Consider the following 21,077-nt stretch of genomic DNA (forward strand, 5'->3'; position numbering starts at 1 on the left):
ATACCTGTACAGTTGGGGAGATGGTTTAAGTATGGGTGGACTGTGACTGTGTATGTGCATGTGTGTGTATACGATGTGTGTAGTATGTGTGTGTTTGGGCATGCATATAAGGGTCTGTTAGAGATCCGTGTGAGCTTGGTGAAGGCAGTGAGAGCACATTGGAAACTACTTTCCATCATTTATCATTAAGTTCCCATTTCTCTCTCAATGATCTCTTGTAGCACTTTACACAAACTCAACTGATGGCAGTCGTGTTGAACTGTGTTGTGTGCTGCACATCTTAAAACAGTGCGGAGGGGCGAGACAAAGCTGTTGGCAAGTTGGTCATGAAAAGTCCAGCGCTTGTATTAAAAGCTGGGGAGATGTGTAATGCACCTCTTGAGACTGCGGCTGAAGCAGTGAAGGAGCTGCAAAAGATAAATAGTTAAATAGATAGGGAGATCTGCACTGTACAAAACACAAGAACAAATCCGTTGGGACAATAGGGCTGACTGAATTCACAAACCTCAAAAGTTTGGAGTACAGTAATGATATCTGTATATAACTGTATATACCCGTGTACAGTCAGTATTTATGGGTGCAAGTGTGTTTACGTGTGCAAGCGTGTTTGTCTTTATTTTGTGCGAACATGAGTGTGTGTGTACCCTGCGATGGACTGGCGGCCTGTCTCCCCGCCTGCCGCTGCCCAATGACTGCTGGGATCGGCTCCAGCATCCCCGCGACCCTGGGAGCAGCATAAGCAGTTTGGATAATGGATGGATAGATGGATGAGTGTGTATGTGTGTGCACGTGTACCCCATGAATACCTCTCCACTTGCCTACTTTTCTGCCTTCCTGTGCATTGCGCCACACCGTTGATTATGTGATGATTCCTGGTGATTGCACAATCTGTCTTATTTAAGATGAGGGCCAATAACGTCAACTCAAGGACGTGACGTCGGATGTAGACTGATGCTCCTCACTGGTGGCGCCTTGCACAGGCGAGATCCGAAGTGTAACAGCTTGTCTCGATTGGCTTTAGCAGTAGTACGGGGCCGTGGCCTGCAAGTATCCCATCTCCAGCGAAGAAGCAAACACCCGCTGCAAAGACCAGAAGTCAATGTGTCTCATGGGGCACAGTGGCGCAGTGGTTAGTGCGGTCGCCACACAGCAAGAAGGTCCTGGCTTCGAACCCCAGGCTTGTCCAACCTTGGGGGTCATCCCAGGTCATCCTCTGTGTGGAGTTTGCATGTTGTGTCCATGTCTGCTTGGGTTTCCTCCAGGTGCTCCGGTTTCCTCCCACAGCCCCAAGTCATGCAGGTCAGGTGAATCGGCCGTACTAAATTGTCCCTAGGCGTGAATGTGTCAGCCCTGTGATGGCCTGGCGGCCTAACCAGGGTGTCTCCCCGCCTGCCGCCCTGTGACTGCTGGGCTAGGCTCCAGCATCCCCATGACCTGAATTCGGACAAGCGGCTTGGATAATGGATGGATGGATGGATGTGTCTCGTGCAATTCATCAAGTGTCTGATGAGAGGACGCACGAGTAAGTGCAAATTAAAACGGAGGAAACGCGAGCCAGGTAAACATGACGGAACATGTGATTAGCGATACAAGATTGTTCGCTCAAGCCTTTGCCAGCTTTCATGGTTTGCCAGTAGCTTTCACCCTCACTTTTCAGCTCTCACAACTGTTGACACGGTGTATGATGTTTCTTTCATTGGAACTATTAATATATTTATGTCTTTGCTGGCAGGCTACCCGGCACTGCCGGGAGCACTTCTTTTCGAGGGAAAACAGGTGGTTGGAGCTCGGAGCTGTGAAGTATTATGTGTCGAGGAGGCATCTTCAGCTTTCCTACTGGTTTGCGTGGGCGATATATCATTTAGTCCTGTTGATGAGCGGATTGAGTTTTTTTTCCCCTTCGTACTGAAACACACAGATAATGGATGAGGAACCCCACTGGCTGTGTGTGTGTGTGTGCATGTGTGTTTGTGCGCTCCAAGAACGGAGTTTGCTTTTTAATCACGGGCAACAACCCCGTGATTTTAAAAAAAGGGCTATTTTCCATGTCTTTTCCATGTCTTCAACTGTACTGAACCACCCCACCTCCTTTCAATTCAACATTTCTTCATAAGTAAGTCCATGTAAATCACTCCATGTCTTGTGTGAAGATTAATTATTGACGTTAGTAATGCTTGAGAAATGAGTGCATACCCATTTATTGCGCGTGATTATGTACCATATGTTCCCATCCGCAGAGGGCCTCAGACACACATCCCGGTGAGCACGCATCGCTGAACGCTCACCAGTTGGTGCAATAAATACTTAGTCGCATTTGCCGTCAAGCGGTTGCCAGAGTGGTTGGTAGGGGGGCTGCGTAGCGAATTATACCCGCCTCGAAAAACGGCTTGATGCCGTCTCCTCGAGGGAGATCTGGGACAGACTCTATAGTGGAAAAGCTGGCGTGAGCTTGATCAGATTATGAGGGAATGCGGAAAGACTGCCCGTTACACGCTCAGCTGAAAACACACACACAGACGTGTCCTGCTTTACTCCTCGTCATGACCTCTGACCTCTCATATGAGGTCACAGATGTGATGACATCACATGTGGCTTCGTTAGACTTCTCCATCAGTTGTTCTCTTCTCACGTCCGCTCTCTCCCTCCCTTTTGCATCATTACTTAATAGGCCTGTAATGACCACGGAAGACTAGACTTGCTAGCCCTGTTGGCTAACGGGTCGGACCCTTTAGTCGACTGGTTAGCACAGTCGCCCGTGGTGCGGGAGACCCGGGTTCGCATCCCAGCTGCCCCCTGAATTCACTACATTGGTGTCAGAAGTGGGATGGTGAGACTGTGAGGCCACCAGGAGCACGTGTGCCCAGAGGCGTGAGGGAGCTGATATGCTGGGGGGGAGGGGGGTAGTGTGATGACCACGGATGACTGGACTCACTAGCCCTTGGCTAATGGGTCGGACCCTTTAGTTGGCATGGTTAGCGCAGTCACCCGTGGTGCGAGAGTCCTGGGTTCGCGGCCCAACTGCGGCGGTTCCCGGCTGCCCCCTGAATTTGCTACAGGCCCATATGTCTCCTAAAGACACACACAGCGAGAGGCGGGACAAAGCAGAACCCCCCCCCCAAAAAAACCCCCAAACAAACAAAAACAAGTGAGAGCCCAGAGATTTAAATTTACAACTTGTATGTTAAGACTGTAGCTGAAACAAGTTTGAACATCAATTCTGCACTTTTCTCAGCATTAACACTTTAACTCCCTTTTCCATAAACTTAGAATAAGACAGTAACATGGCTCTCAAGCTGTCAGCTCTGTGCGGCGCAGACACACACACGGTCAGTGTGTGTGTATCTCTTATGTCCCGGCGAGGAGGAGGAGGAGGCATGCGTTCGGGTTCAGCATCCAACCATCCGTCAGAGTGATAAGTGGAGCCATGTCTGTCTGTCATCTGTCACACGACTCAGTAGTGGGTAACAGCCTTCCAGAATATCTGGTTAAGCTCAGCCTAAAGCTGTCATTTGAATGATACCATCAGCAGAATAAGTGGCCAACAGTTCGACTGGTGGTCCAGGGGTACCGGCTTAAAAAAGAAAAGCCGTTTGGGTGTATGATGGAAAGTGACTGCGGATCATCAGCCCGGGAGAGGAAAGGGTGAGTTGCATCATTTCAGCTTTCCAGGGGCTTCACAATTTTCCCACCTCCCCATCTCACCACGTTGTCAGGGCTGAAAGAAAAAGATGTTCTTGCACGAGCATTTTTTTTGTTTTTGTTTTGATACGAAGTAAATCAGGTAGGGCAGGTATAACAGAGTTGGATTCGTGATAAAGCGCGAGCGTTTTTGATTGACGGTGCAAAACAAAACAAAAAAACTGGGCATCTGCCGTGTAGGCGTGGGACGAAGCAGGCAAGATAGCTCCCCGAGTGTCCACTTTGTACAACTCAGATAAGCCCGTTTCTGTAGTCATGGTTACCAGGGGTAGGGGTGAGGGGGGTCTGTCACTGACAAAATCCACAGCCGGCTCACCGGGATCACACCACACATCAGCCATATTTGGAAAAGTCACAATCATTCTCGGCAGGTCAGCCAAGAGTTTCCCGCAGGAATTTCGACTGTCCCAGACGAAACTCAACAGTCTGGTTGTAAACACAACGTGATATCGACCGGTGCTGTGAAGCATCTCTAGTGCGGCAATAACTCCCATCCGCACTCGACAGAGACCAAAAACCTGCTGCTGCAACTTATCCGTCCATTTTTTTTAACGGTCCGTGCATTCACCTTTTTTTCCTAAGTATTGCTTTGCATTCCTCCGCACACATCCTCCATCCCTTCAAGATGAGCACATTGTACCATTTGTCAGACACTCGCTGGACGTAAACATTGTCTCCGTGATTTATCAACACGTCATAATGTGCCGTCGGAGCTAACTGGGCTCAACTTCACACGGCTTAAGTCAAAGGGCTACACTCCTTTTATGGAGGACACGTAACGTTTATTAGGAACCGCTTTTGGATTCAAAGTACCGGTGTAGGATTTATCTACCATGTTCACAGAAGCGATGATTCCATACAGTCGCTGAGGCCATGTGGTAGCAGCATTAGCTAACCGCAGCTGTGACGTAGTTGGAACCCAGCCAGGAAGTGATTAAAGAAGCTGGAGGAAGAGCGTTTTGTTGCAGAAGAAGACGACGAGTGCGGCGGGAGGACTACGGCGTCTGCACAGGGACAAAGTTCAAGGATCGGGGCTCGGCGTTGTGAGAAATCTAGTGCGAATGGAAAACTATATCGCCACATTGTAAAAGAGCAACTTGAAGTGCCTTACTTGGAGTGACATGAATCCAAACTGCTCCGTTATGCTAAAAAGTTATTTGTGCACCCGTTTGGTTTCTCTCCTGACAGTTGTGGATCATGACGCTACGGCCTCACGGGGCTGCAGTGAAGTCTACTCCCTCAATGTTTGTTCTTTTCCATCCTTCATGAACTTCATCTTTGGTGGTGTTTGGTGGCACTGTGTGTTTTGTGTGTGTGTTTTGTTTTGTTTTAGTTTTTTTTAGCTCTGAGCTCCCACCACTGTTGATTGGCACCCTCATATAGCCAGTCCAAAAAACGCAGAGTCAATGAAAAGTTTGGGGACTGCAAAAAGTCCAGAAGGAATCTCGTGAAAATTGGAATTATTTTAAACAACTTTGCAAGAACCACCAACGGAGAGTATACAAACAGTATTACCATACCCCTAGGGGCATAGACGCCTGTCTGGGTTGCGTTGGGATCAGTGAGTACAGTGTGTATGGCTGCGTGCATGTGCGTTCACAGTTGTGCGTCTGTGCGCAGGCGGAAGCTGTGTACCCTCCCTTGTAAACGCATATGACGTCATTATATTTCAGTTTTAGTTGTGCAGCCGTGCGTGTGAGCAGTGCGTGTGAGCCGTGCGTGTGAGCCGTGCGTGTGAGCCGTGCATGTACGTGCGCGTGTGATACGCTTCATTTATTTATTCATTTTACAAGGACACCTCGGCATTGAAGGCACAAGTTGGCACACTTGTAAAACCACCGAGTTCATCCCAACACGAGGCCACACATCAGGGAAGAGGCACATATAGTGTGACTATCCATCCAGTTCTCCTGTCCTAGGTCTTTCTAAAGCATCTAGTTCTCCTGCCCTAGGTCTTTCTAAAGCATCTAGTTCTCCTGTCCTAGGTCTTTCTAAAGCATCTAGCTCTCCTGTCCTAGGTCTTGCTAAAGCATCCAGTTCTCCTGTCCTAGGTCTTTCTAAAGCATCTAGTTCTCCTGTCCTAGGTCTTTCTAAAGCATCTAGTTCTCCTGTCCTAGGTCTTTCTAAAGTATCTAGTTCTCCTGTCCTAGGTCTTTCTAAAGCATCTAGTTCTCCTGTCCTAGGTCTTTCTAAAGCATCTAGTTCTCTTTTCCTAGGTCTTTCTAAAGCATCCAGTTCTCCTGTCCTAGGTCTTTCTAAAGCCTCCAGTTCTCCTGTCCTAGGTCTTTCTAAAGCACCTAGCTCTCCTGTCCTAGGTCTTTCTAAAGCATCTAGTTCTCCTGTCCTATGTCTTTCTAAAGCAACAGACTTCCAAAGACTCAGACACTATAATGTGCGATACATTACGAACATGTATGGATTCTGTGATCATTATACTGTACATTTTATATCACATTTTCTAAATCTTTTATTTTGTCATTGTACAAATGTAGTAATACAAACTATGAGATGTTTAAGTGGTTTTGGGAGAAATGATTTATTTGTCTGAAATTCATACGAGATATGGAGATAGAGACGTGGATTATGGATCGGGCTGTGTGGGAGACGAGATGGATTTATGAGAATATGTAATAAAATATAATAATATTGGTATTTTTGAGGACACAATCACTGCCTTTGTAAAGTGTGTTATGATCCAAACCATTATATATATATATATATATATATATATATATATATATATATATATATATATATATATATATATTACTCCATGGAGCTCCACAAGTGACTTTTCCAGAGAATGAAGAAAAAAAATGGAGAACAGTAAGGGACGAAATAAATGCTGAGGCTCAAAAGGCCTGAAGGGGAAAGTTTTTTGCTCTTGTTTTGTTTCAACCTGTATATTAGCGACAAGGAATGAGACCCCCCGCTCACCCTGGGAGACATCAGACCTCACAGACCATCCTTTATTATAACTTTTTAACCAGACACATGGGCGGAACTGACCCATATGGACTTGTGTGATGGACACAGTGAATATATGTACAGAAAGAAAAAAAAACTATAGCCTGCTGCAAGTGTCAGATGTACATACAAAGTGTTTACTCTTCAGTTGCTCGAGTACGTAGATGCTCGTTGTGTATTCATTCATTGTGGCTTGTGGCTCCTCATGCAATGGAAAAAAAGAAACGTCCTTTAAAAGTCTATTGTTTAAATTGTATATACATATCTTTACGATATACATTATACGTAATTCAGATGTGGTACAGTTGAAATGTACATACACGTGTTTAATAGCTACTATTTGAATGTTCCCTTCCAGAATTTTGCTCCTCCCTGCACAGTAACAATGGCTTTGAATTTACTTTGACGCATTCTTGACTGAAATACTTTGTTCCCCAAAAACGAACCTGAGTGTAACCATCACCGGCCACGTGTGATGCTATAAGATGACCTGCATTGAGTGGATTACAGTTGTGCCATATGCTTTGGGGAAAGAAATTCAAATAAAAGTTTATGAAATGTGTTTGAAAAGACTAGACTGTGTAATCTAATTTATTTAAGTTTCCTTTATTATTAATCCCCTTGGGAAAATCCAGTTACTGCAAATGAACCCATCCTAGCTGTGATCTGTGTAGCTAGGAGCAGTGAGCTGCCGCCTTCATGCTACACCTGGGGACCAACTCCAGTTCGTCTTGCCATGCCTTGCTCAGGGGCACAGGCAGGAGTATTAACCGTAACATGCATGTCTCTTTGATGGTGGGAGGAAACCGGAGCACCCGGAGGAAACCCACCACAGACCCGGGGAGAACATGCAAACTCCACACGGAGGACGACCTGGGATGACCCCTGAGGTTGGACAACTCCAGGGTTCGAACCCAAGACCTTCTTGCTGTGAGGCAACAACGCTAACCACTGGGCCACCGTACCACCCATAATGCACCCTAACCCAAACCCTAATGCTAACCCTAACCCTGTAGACAGGTTTGAAGAGAAAAAAAGGCCCTGGCCATTTTTTTTGTATCTTTATTCATTTATTCATATATTTTTTTAAGATAACGTGAAACAAGGTGGGTGTTATAACTACAACTGAAGACTGGGGTGTCAGGACATGTATTTCACACAGGCGAGGAGAGAAAATCTACACCGGATGTCAAGTGAGGTAAACCAAAGCAGCAGGAGAATAGCCATCTCTGGAAACGGACACGGTTTGCACCTGTGTACAGGAGCTGCTGTATGCAGCCCACTGACAAAAGGATTACAGTATACTTACACTCAATGACAATATGAAAAAAAGTAATAATTCAAAATATGGCTCTAAAACTGCTGAAAAATCATTACGAACGATAAACTTGGACTGCTCCGAAATTGCATGAGCAAAACTTTTTTTGATGTAACAAATTAACTGGAGATGTTTTGAACTTCGTCTTCTCTTCTCTCTTTTTTTTTTTAACTTTTTTTTCTTCTAGCAGCAAACTGCATCATTAAGTTGGGACATGCACCAAAGCATTTTCCAAATTATAGTTAGGCTACATGCAAAACGAACACATATCCAATCCAATTTGTCCTAAAGAAAATAATCCTAGATACAACAAACATCATTAGGCAACGGTACTAGTAAAAACTCTTTTTTATAGTCATTATTCTGAGTATTATGTCTCCTATTGCAACACAAGTTTCTTATCAGGTACTAAGAACAGACAGAAACAAAACAGAACATCCTCTCTACGAGTCATCCTTTTCCGCTGGGTTCGTCACCGTGATAGGCTCCTACGGTCAACCTACAAGAGATACGGAGACGAGCCATTCTGCAGTAGGACAGCATACACCAAGGCCTCCTCCTCCTGCTTCCTTTGGGATTGACAACATTAATCCATCGGGGTGCGCTCTCGCTTCTTGCCCTCCTTCTTTTGCTTCTTTGAGTCTGTGTGAACAGATGGAAAGAAGGTTGTTACAATCCACACCAAGTGTGTACTTCCTGTACGTTATATCCTGCTTATTTACATGTTCGAAACAAATCATCATCATCAACAGTTACCATAAGCCTGAGTTTCCTCTCAGGGCTTTCTGCCAAATTTACTGAACTTGCCTGAACTTAACCTAACCTTACGTAATCTTAACCTAACCTCAACCTAAACCCAACCTTAACCTAATGCTTACCTTAACTGATAGCTAACCTTAACATAATCGATAGCTAACCCTCAACCTAACCCTCAACCTAACCCTAATCTTAACCTAACCAATAGCTAACCCTCAACCTAACCTCACCCTCACCCTCAACCTAAGCCTAACCTTAACCTAACACTTACCTTAACCTAACTGAAATGATAGCTAACCTTAACCTAACCGATAGTTAACCCCCAACCTAACCTCACCCTCAACCTAAACCTAACCTTAAACTAATGCTTACCTTAACCTAACTTTAACCAATAGCTAACCTTAACCTAACCTCATCCTCAACCTAACCAATACCTAACCCTTAATCCAACATCACCTTCAACCTAACCTTAACCAAACACTTCGGTTTGAGGGGAAGCTTTCTGGCAGAAAGCCCTGAAGGCAAACTCCTCCTGTATGCTAGGCATGATAGAATATTTCTGAAAATACACGGTATATGTTGTTTTTCTGCACACAGTGTTCCATGAAGAGCTTTCCCCCTCTCCAGCTGATATGATTATGAAAATCAATGGCTAGATTTCAGGATTCAGGACCGTGACATCAGTTGGAGCAAGCCCGGTTCTCTCCTGGGTAAACCTGCTGTTTTTGGCCGGATGAAGTTGATTTGGAGGCTCGTGCACACCATATGAAAAAATGCTTTATCATCTTCCTGTAAGAGTAGATTTAGTACCTGGAAGCCATGACAGACACACCAGTTCACAGGCTTCACCGGGCAGCCTCTCGGCTCCGCGGTGGAGAAGGCAGTGAGACTCTCTGTCAAGGTTATCTGCTTGTTTTGCTGGACTGTCAATCTGCCAGACTGTCTCGTGGTTTGTTTGTGTGTATCAGTTTGTTTTCTGTGTGTATATGTTGGTCCATGTTCGGCTCTTCTTACAAATCAGTCTGTGTCCGTCTGTCTGAATGTATGTCTGAGCATATACATTAAACAGTGTGTCCAAGTTTGACCATATAAACGCAGGCAGTCTCCTTTACTTCCTTTCTGTCAAACTGTCTGAAACCCCTGTGGCTCTTTGCTTTTCTTATAGTCTGTGCACTCTGACCATCTCTGATCTTAAGTACATATCCAGACGTCTCTATTTATATCACAGAAAGGTGAATCATTTCATCTGGACACATTTATTGAGCCAAACTTTTCATCACTCATCTAAGTGACCTCTTCTGTCTCAACTGACTGCAGGTATCCCCAACCTTATAAACAACTATGAGAGGTACCTGGCGTTGCCCGGGGAAAATGTACTCACCAAAACAACCAATATGATCTGATCTTTACGATATAATCGATGATGAAATATAGGATAATTTATGATATGATAAATGTGATAAACATATGTCAACTAAATGAATGTTATTAACGAAAATTATCAAATGTCATAATTTTCAATCTATTTATCAAGCTTCTTTGCTAATGTGTGTATCAATCACTCAGTGCTCAAGTGCCTCAGGGTAAACCATGTTGCGTGCCTTCAGGCCAGCATTGACAAAGTTAGGTGTAGTGCCTCCCTTGACCACTGGAAGGATTTGCCGGAAGTCTCCACAAAGCATCGTTGGACTGCGTCTTTCGCAAATATTTTTTTTTTTTTACTTGGTTTTTGAAATATTTTTCAAACTGTGCAATTCTTGGAAAGTGCTGATTCTGAAGATGCCTTTCTTTTTGTTATACAATGAGTATTTCTGAAGTTTTAAGCGAACATACAAACATACACTCTCGCTTTATATACATAGAGATACAGTGGTATAACAACAGTGGCATCGTTGGTTTGAGTCAGATGAACTGATTCAACTTTCTGTGATTTCCTTATCTGGATTATTGAGCATACATCAAGACGTCTCTATTTATATTGCTTATATGATTGGCTGAAACTTGAAGAAGCTGATTTGGGGAAATGCACAAAAAGGACTAATTAATGTACTAATAAGTACTGTTTTCTCCTGGCAAGCTTTTCAGCTTCATGAGTTGACGTGTGCGGTGGGCGTTGGGAAGACTTGAATGTCAACTGGCTAATCAACACCTGTTTTTTTGGACCCTGCAACTGAAGTAAAGCGAGTTCTCACTTGCTGCTAAATTGAGATCCTCCCACATTACTTTTACTGATTGGAGCCTTAAAGCTCAGACCACTTAACTGGTGTCAAAGACAAGTCAAGGAAACTTAATCATGCGTCCAAGTGCTCTCATCTTTCCTAGCAAAACATTATCGATATAGATCTCAAGTAGAACGACAAGGGGTTGAACCCAACCCAGCCTCAGTGAGTTTTCACACCTGCCTTGTTTAGTTAAGTTGAATCGAACCCTGGAGTGTTTACCCGCTTGGTGCGGTTTGTTCAGACAGGTGTGAACACAGCAATCGCACTCGAGTGTGGACCGAAACAACCGGACTGAGACCTTGCTGAAGAGGTTGTCTTAGTCCAGTTACAAACAAATTCTGGTACGGTTCATTTGTGGCAAGAGGATCTACATCTGACCAAACTGTAGGAAGCATTAGACATCTTTTGGATCAAACCAGCTCCAATCGACAGCTGCACTGTGCATTATGGGCTAAGGACGAGCTTTGTCAACACAGAATTGCTAGCAGCTAGCTGGAAAGCAAAATGAATCAAGGGTTGACCTACAACATTGATGAAATACGCTGCCTTCTTGATATTTGGCCAGATGACCATATATATATAAAACAACTAGAAAAGAATTCATAAAAATTCGTAAGTCTTTAAAATGTTTAGTGAACGGCTGAAGGAGAGGGGATTTAACCAGTCCACCAAACAGTGTCATGTTAAAGCTGCAGTAGGTAATATTGAAATTTCAATGCAAACCCTTCCTCCTCTCACTCTGTTGCCTTGTAGCACTAGGTCTGCTAAGCCCCTCCCACCAAATTACCTCCGTATTGCTCTTCAGCCATTTACACTTGTGTACAACCAGGAAATTTCAAAGCGAGACTTGTGAAACTTGTATCACAGTTGATCATCTATCCATGTAAAAAAAAATCATTTTTTCAGCAAATATCTTAGCTATACTAAAATTGTTCATGTGAAGCAGCCATTTTGAGTGGGTCTTGTTGAATTTCAGGTTTAGGGTAACAACCACAAGCAACCAGCGGGACAGGGTGGATGCAAATTAATCGCGCAATAGGAACAGCCAATAGGAATGTCTTCTCTCTGAAATGACCCGTGATTGGCGAAAATCTTCCATTCCAGACTAGATTTTTTTATAGCCTGACTACAGAGCCAAGAGGAGGTGCAGAAGTCTTGTTTTCTTTCAGACCACTTGAATTACAATATGCTGAAAGGTTACTATGGAATTTTTGTCCAACGACACCATAAAAAAACTGCCTACCCCAGCTTTAAAGTTACGAATCTTCAACAATAGTATATATATATATAAAGGTGCAAGATGTCCTTCGCACAAGGGGCAGTTCAGGAGGGGACAGCTGTTGGAGTGACAGCTCCCATATGGCTTTATAGCTTTTGTTGATAGCTACATTTTGGTTCGCTTGAAATTTTGCCATGTGAACCATACTGAACCAAAGGGAAATTGTGATAAAGTAGCAACTCAGCCACCGATTTGGACCAAAGCAAACGGACTATAGGTTTGAAAATGCACTCGCTGACAAAACATTCACATACATCTTTATTCCAGGTCCAGAAACTACGCTGACTGCCAATGTGCCAATGTTCAATGTGTCACATTCACATGATGCATGTAAACTAGTCATGCAGGCTAGATGCAACTACGCCACCTCATGATGGGAACACGTCTGGCCTTGAGAGACTACATGTCAACGTGTCAAATCATGTTCTCTCACATGCACACCATGCATTTCAACGTATCAACGAACGGGGGCGGAGGTGAGGACGGATGGGATGATCTGCTCAGATCATCCCATCCACTTCAGCACTATTAGATTACACAGGTTTATGTATAAGGTTACACATAGTTCTAATTATGTTTCGGTATTAGATCAGAGGGGGTTAAGTTAAGGGAATGGGTTTGGTGGGGTGAGGGTCAGGTTAAGGATCTGGGAATCCAGTCATTTAGTGTGATGATCTGGATTGAGTGTATATCAGGATTAAAGTGGATCGGAACAGATGTCTTCATTTACATCCTCATTCATCAACATGTTGACAATCATGGTATTTTGGGATGTGGGAATAAGTTGCACGGTATACAAATGGACTGGGCTTGTTGAACCACAATACAATTCTTTATTTAGTACAACACAATTCTTGGTTGTCACTCACCAAAGATAATAATAATCTACTACTACTACTAGTACTACTACTTTCGGCTGCTCCCGTTAGGGGTCGCCACAGCGGATCATCCATTTCCATTTCTTCCTGTCCTCTGCATCTTCCTCTGTCACACCAGCCACCTGCATGTCCTCTATCACAACATCCATAAACCTCCTCTTTGGCCTTCTTCTTTTCCTCTTCCCTGGCAGCTCCATATTCAGCATCCTTCTCCCAATATACCCAGCATCTCTCCTCCACACATGTCCAAGCCATCTCAATCTCGCCTCTCTTGCTTTGTCTCCAAACCGTCCAACATGAGCTGTCCCTCTAATATACTGTAATACACTAATATACCAAGGATGATAACAATAATAATAACAACAACAAGCCCGACATCGTTATCAAGGACAGGAAGGAAAAGAGGTGCATGCTCATCAACATGGCAATATCATCCGAAAAAAACACCTCAGTGAAAGTCACAGAGAAGCTGACCAAGTACAAAGACCTGGAGACTGAAATTAACAGGATGTGGGGTATGAAGACCGAAACAACACCAGTGGTCATCGGAGCTCTAGGACTCATGAAGAAGGGAATGGAAAAGTTCACCAACCGTATCCCAGGAAACATCAACATCCGTGCAGTCCAGAAGATCGCCCTACTCGGAACAGCCCACATATTACGACGAGTACTGTCAATCAAGTGACATCTGCCCTATAGTGCCTCAGGTCCATAGTTTGGACCCGGCTCTACAGGATGTAAAACAGGAAACACGAAAGAAATAATAATAATAATAATAATAATAATAATAATAATAATAATAATAATAATAGCGGGGCGTCTGTGTAGCGTAGAAGTCTATTCTGTTGCCTACCAACACGGGGATCCCAGTTGGAATCCCCGTGTTATCGCCGGCTTGGTCGGGCATCCCTATAGACACAACTGGCCATGTCTACGGGTGGGAAGCTGTATGTGTCCTGGTCGCTGCACTAGCGCCTCCTGTGGTTGGTCGGGGCACCTGTTCGTGGGGGGGGGGATAGCGCCATCCTCCGACGCACTACATCCCCCTGGCAAAACTCAGTGTCAGGTGAAAAGAAGCGGCTGGCGACTCCACATGTATCGGATGAGTCATGTGGTAGTGTGCAGAACCTCCCCGGGTCAGCAGAGGGGGTGGAATAAAATTATAATAGAAATAAGAAGAAGCAGAAGTAGAAGAAGCAGAAGAAGAGGAGTTAGAATAGTATCCACCAGAAGCAGCTGTAGCGTAATAGTTAATATTACCACCATTAATATAGCTGGTACTAAATAAAGGTTGCAAAGCAGGGTAAATTAAAAGTTCGATGGTCAGCTCTGACAATAACATATAAAATATTTATTAGGGCGATAATTTATGATAAGCCGATCAATGTCTAAATGCTGAGTAAACTTTTAAGTGACTACATTAACTTGAAAGAACACAGACCTTGGATGCAAATCCTTTGACGACACGCTGGCGAGCTGCAGACGAGCTTAGTCAATCAGCGAGCTACAGACGTGCTTAGTCGATTAGGTTTCAGACGAAGTTCAGCCTTTTAACAAAAAGTGTACACGGGGTGGAACACGGTCTCCGAAATCGATCCATGTCACCCCACATATGCAAACTGCCACAGGCATCAGGGCCGTGGGTTTGCGAGCACCCTTTACGCATGCAGACGTGGAAAATTGCTCTTCCGTTTATTTTGTTTGCTTGTTTTCATTTTCTTTTTTGCCCACTTCTTTTCCTTTTCGTTGGCCTGTGTTACTGTCTGCACATTTTGCTCCCTGGGGAGAGAAATAGAGTCTCTGTTAGTACCGTCAATGAGATGAGGACTCTCCCGTCATACCAGAGCACTTACTGCTGCATTGGCATGTTGTATTACCCTGCTCTCTCTCTCTCTCTCTCTCTCTCTCTCTCTCTCTCTCTCTCTCTCTCTCTCTCTCTCTCTCTCTCTCTGTCCATTTTGCCTCTCAGCCTCTGACACAGACCCATAATCAGGCCACCGCTGTTTGTTCCCCCCCCCCCCCCAGCCTGATGTCAGGGAGCTGTCCTGGTGTAATAATATTGTGTCTGGCTCTGAATGCTCGCTCTTGCGTTCACCGAGCAGAACAACACAACTCGCATGTCCAGTGGGACCGACGCAGAGCGCTGCTGCACCCTCTGACCAATTCAGAAATGCCAAATGCATCCTTTAAGAAGCCCCCCCCCCGTGTGTGACTCTCCATCTCGCTCCCGACCCCTGGACCGGAGGACGCCGCATGTTATTCACATCGTTTCATTTCTGTCACTCTTTTGTTCTCGAATGTCCCTCTCGCTTCCCCTCCACAGGACTCGCGTTTCGCCGGGGCTAGACTGGAAAGACACGCCACTCTGAGTCTGGGATGGCTCCCCGGAAGACTCGCTGCATTGTCTCCCCCGCAGAATCTGCAAATGACAGATGCTCGCAAAAAAAATCACAGCAGCCCCGCAGCAGCAGTCAGGGGAGACCTATCTACCCAGAGCCAAGGAGGCTGCTCGGAAATGCAGACTTGGCCGGGCGGTTCATGGCCTCCTCTGGAGGTTGAATAGTCTTTCATCCACCCACCCAAATATGGAAGTGGAGGCTCTTCTTTTAGTGCACTCATACACACACACACACACACACACACACACACACACACACACACACACACACACACACACACACACACACACACACACACACACAGTATATTTACAAGCCTGCTGATAACAATGCTGTGACTGTACCTATCATCCCTCTGACATGTACAACAATACGCACACAACCCCACCCCCACCCCCATCCACAGCACCACAACCACATCGCCGGCCTCCCTTCCTCCCAGTAACCCCTCTGCTTCCCAGAGCTTATCTCCCAACCGACAGATGCGGGGAAATATCACACCTCGCTGAGATAGCGGGTCCCTCTCTCAGACCGTCTCCCTTCATCTCCGCCGCTGTCATTCACGCCCAGCTCCTTGTTTTGGCTTCGCCTCCTCTCCGGCCCCTTAGGCTGTCACTTCTGACTGCACACCTCTCCGGCATTCATTAGAACCGGTGCACGGGAATACAGCATCGCGTACGCCCCCCATCCCCGTACATGAACGAACCTACGCTTAATTCACTCTCAGGCATACGTATAACCGCAATACATATATGCATGTACGGTACGGAAACCATGTACTCTGCACCGGTATATAATGCAGACATACATGCATAATGCAGCATGAAAATCCAAACTGTATAAAGAAAAGACCTTCCAGTCAAATATACGCATGTGCACATGTGTCTTCATGCATGCTCAGTAATCCAGGTAAGGAAATCACAGCACAGCATCAGTTCATCTGGACACGTCTATCGAGAGAAACGTGTCATCACTCATCTAAGTGACCTCTCCAGTCTCAGCTGACTGCAGGTGCCCCCACCGTTATAAACAACACAGAAGCATAATGGCCGAAGCCAGCGATCGGTTTCATATGCAAATTGCCGTCACCATTAACTAGAGTTACAGTGGCCATGTGTACTATTCACAGAGGACTGGGGACTAGTTGCGATCACAGCATTGTAATACGGTGACAGATGTACGCTTACCCCCCCCCCCCCGGTTCAGTGCATCTATGTATGTAAATGTACACTGATGAGCCAAAACATTATGACCACTCACAGGTGAACCGAATAACGTTGATCATCCCGAAACAAGGGCACATGTCAAGGTCTGGGTAGATTAGATGGTAAGTGAACAATCAGATCTCGCAGTCAACGTGTTGGATGCAGGAGAAATGGGCAGGAGTAAAGACCTGAGTGGCTTTGACAAGGGCCAAATTGTGATGGCCAGACAACTGGGTGAGTGTTTCTGAAACGGCAAGGCTTGTGGGGTGCTCCCGGTCAGCAGTGGTGAGTACCTACCAACAGTGGTCCGAGGAGGGACAAACCACAAACCGGTGACAGGGTGTAGGGCGCCCACGGCTCATAGCTGCGCGAGGGCAACGAAGGCTATCCCGTCTGGTCCGAACCAACAGAAGGTCTACTTTGGCACAAGTCACAGAACATTTTAATGATGGTTAGGAAGGAATGTGTCACAGCACACAGTGCATCGCACTCTGCTGGGTATGGGGCTGCGTAGCTGTTGACCAGTCAGAGTGCCCATGATGACCCCTGTCCACTGTCGAAAGCATCAACAATGGGCGTGCGAGCATCAGAACTGGTCCCTGGAGCAGTGGAAAAATTGCCTGATATCAGACAGAATTGTCAACTTGTTACACTCCATGACCATCTTCAGTCTGACACTGCCTCCACTCTGAACAGATTTCTGTGGCAGAGGGGGATTCAATTATCCCTAACCAATCACTAGAGACCAACAAATCTGCCTGAATCTAACATCTTTTAATAAACACTGGTTTCGCCGGGGTTTTAAGAGTGGAGCAGAGCGAAGTAAAAAAGTACGATGTCGGGCGATATTGAGAAGACGTGCCATCTAATGGTTGACAATAGCCTGACAAGAACATTAGTCCTGCCCGTGGTGCTGATTGGCTTATCATTAGTCGCCCCCATGGTGCTCACTGGATGATTGCTTTTTCAACCAAGAAACCGCTGTTTCATGTCATGGTGCCAGACCAGAAGAACCAGACAACTCAGTGGAGTTGGCGGATTCAACAGTCTGGACCCAGACAACTGGAAGAAGGTCGCCTGGTCTGATGAGTTCCATTTTCTCTTGGATCTCATGGATGGCTGTTGACATATGCACTGATTACCTGGGTAAGTGACGGGACCAGGATGCACTGTGGGAGGATGACAAGCCGGTGGAGGCAATGTGATGCTCTGGGCAATGTTCTGCTGGGAAACCCTGGGTCCGGCCATTCATGTGGACATCAATTTGACACGTGCCACCTACCCAAACACCGTTGCAGACCAGGTCACCTCTTCATGGCAATGGTATTCCCTGATGGCAGTGGCCTCTTTCAGCGGGATAATGTACCCTGCCACACTGCACACATTTTCAGTAATGGTTTGAGGAACATGATGAAGTGTTCAAGGTGTTGCCCTGCCCTCAAATTCTCCACATCTCAATCCGATTGAGCATCTGTGGGATGTGCTGGGATGACAAGTCCGATCCATGGCGGCTCCATCTCGCAACTTACAGGACTTGAAGGATCTGCTGCTTATGTTTTGGTGCCAGATACCACAGGACACTTTCAGGTGTCTTGTAGAGTCCATGCCGCGACAGGTCAGCGCTGTTTTGGCGACACATGGAGGACCAACAGCATATTGGGCAGGTGGTCATGTGGGTTTGGCTCATCAGTGTATGAATGGCCTGTCTCCAATTTGAGTCTAATTGGATAATTTTCTTGACTTGGGGAGCTCAAGTCAAGCATGGATAGCATGGCTTGCTATGCTATCGGGTATAGTAGCTGTAACTCTGCGATAGCAACTGCTGCAGACAGAAATTACTATCGGCTGGTTTCGTACCATCAATTCGGCACATCATTTTCTGCATAGACAACCTCGGCTTTGCTTACACTCTTACTACTTGAGGTTTCAAGGGAAATTAACCCCCACAGAAATCCACAGTCAAGAAGAGCGTAATTCGTTCACTGTACCTGAGATTGTCACCCAGCCTTCAATGTTTTTGATCCACACGAAATCTGTCCATCACACTCTCTGAAATGTCAGATCACTGTCATCCACATACTCACCCCGATTTCTGCCCACCTACTCCGTACAGAAAAATGTAGAAAAGTAACCCTGGACATGCAAAAGACTGTCGCAAATACAGTAAACCCACACTAGTTGTGCGAGGAATGTGATTCCTACACGTACCCTGGCCCTATAGGTTTTAACAGCAGTATACGGAGGGGAATTATGATTGTAGAGGATTTAGTCTACTGACTTATGGGGAATTAAACATGTCAACATGCGAGCTGGTCATCACGCTTAAGGAGCATCCTGTCACAATGCATTCATGAAGACGGGGTGAAATGTTGAGCAGACTCTGCCTTTCAAGGTCAAATGTAGTTCTGCATAAATCTTAAACCTGACAGTGAGAGCCAGCAATCACTGTTATATATACATCCTGCAGCGAAGTACAGCCGGAGGAATACCAAGAGTTAATGACAGGGCGTCTGGGTAGCGTAGCGGTCTAATCTGTTGCCTGCCAACACGGGGATCACCAGTTCGAATCCCCGTGTTACCTCCGGCTTTGTCGGGCGTCCCTAAAGACACAGTTGGCCGTGTCTGCGGGTGGGAAGCCGGATGTGGGTATGTGCACTGGTAGCTGCACTAGCGCCTCCTGTGGTCTGTCGGGGCACCTGTTAGGGGGGAGGGGGGGCTGGCGTGATCCTCCCATGCGCTACGTCCCCCTGGTGAAACTCCTCAATTGTCAGGAGATAAGAAGTGGTTGGCGACTCCACATGTATCAGAGGAGGAATGTGGTAGTCTGCAGCCCTCCCTGGATCGGCAGAGGGGGTGGAGCAGTGATCGGGACAGCTCAGAAGAGTGGGGTAATTGGCCAGATACATCCATCCACCCATTTTCCAAACCGCTTATCCTGCTCTCAGGGTTGCAGGGATGCTGGAGCCTATCCCAACAGTCATTGGGCAGCAGGCAGGGAGACACCCTGGGCAGACCGCCAGGCCATCACAGGGCCAACATACACACACACACACACACACACACACACATATTCACACCTAGGGACAATTTAGTATGGCTGATTCACCTGACCTACATGTCTTTGGACTGTGGGAGGAAACTGGAGCCCCCAGAGGAAACCCAGCAGACACAGGGAGAACATGCAACCTCCACACAGAGGACGACCCGGGATGACCTCCAAGGCTGGACTACCCCGGGGCTTGAACCCAGGACCTTCTAGCTGTGAGGCGACCGTGCTAACCACCGTGCCACCGTGCCGCCTGGCCGGATACAATTGGGAGAAAAGGGGGGGGGATCCGAGAGAGAAAAACAATGAATGTTGTGTGTGTTTTGTCCTCTAAGTGGGGGGGCTTGCTACCTGTGACTTGTTTGCTCAGGCAATAGTCGGGTTCAATTAAACTTCTGTGCATACATGCAGTCTGTTCTGCGTGATCGCGATACTACCACATATTGCCACTGGAAACGATTCTACACTCCATACAACCCTTGTTTGGACAGTGGGACCATCGCAGTGAGTCAACTGGGCTCCTGTTTACAAACCGACCCGGCAGGTTGAGTCACTTGAAACGGACGGATCACTTATCTTGGGTGTCTAGAGTCATTAAAGAGCCATTGCTGTCACGCGCTGGACGCTAATCTGTCTCTCTGAGCACATAGCCATCATGACATACGGTATCTGAGCAGCAATACGGCCCTCAACATCTCAATATCCTCGGCTGAATGCTAAGCCCACTCTGCATGCAGTCAAGGTCCAAACGTCCTCCTTTAAAAGGGTGGGGGGGGAATAGGGAGTATGGGTGGAAAAAAATGGAAAAAAGAAAAGAAATCACTTCACAGCTCAGCATCTGTGACAGGATTGAAGAACTCTAATTAAGCGTGTAATCACCGCTGAATAGTGAGTTAACCTTTTCACCTCCGCTTTCACGTCGCCGCTCCCCCACTTCATTCTAGCGTTGATGGAAGTGAAATTTCACCGATGGTGGATTAAACACAAACACGAGTCACAGTCAGAAATACCCAGATTTCATCATTTAAAGGTCTCTCTCTCTCTCTCTCTCTCTCTCTCTCTCTCTCTCTCTCAGGATGCAATCAGAGCTGGCATGGAAAACAAGGGAAGAAAAAAAAGAAGCCCCGGAATCATCCGTAATTATTGCCATCAATAAGAGAAAGACACAAAAGGCAACTGCAGGATTTTCCAACTGCACAAGACGTCGCTCTCGCCGCCATTCATATTCATGTCTCATTACTCCGCAAACCTCGTGTCCTCATCCAACTGAGCAAACCACGCCGAGATCCTCTTACTTACATTATTGTC

At 46.1% G+C, this 21,077-nt stretch overlaps 1 protein-coding gene across 1 annotated transcript in view; it reads right to left on the minus strand.

Annotated features, from left to right (window-relative positions):
* Nucleotides 1-8,570: 8,570 nt before the first annotated feature.
* ptn (pleiotrophin) overlaps nt 8,571-21,077 on the minus strand; it is a 37,611-nt gene continuing 25,104 nt past the window's right edge. Inside the window, exon 4 of the mRNA XM_056276705.1 lies at nt 8,571-8,626. Within this exon, the coding sequence (XP_056132680.1) occupies nt 8,571-8,626 (56 nt within the window). The remainder of the gene's footprint in view (nt 8,627-21,077) is intronic.

This window comes from Lampris incognitus, chromosome 3 (assembly GCF_029633865.1).
Source record: "Lampris incognitus isolate fLamInc1 chromosome 3, fLamInc1.hap2, whole genome shotgun sequence".
In the NCBI taxonomy this organism is placed as follows: domain Eukaryota; kingdom Metazoa; phylum Chordata; class Actinopteri; order Lampriformes; family Lampridae; genus Lampris; species Lampris incognitus.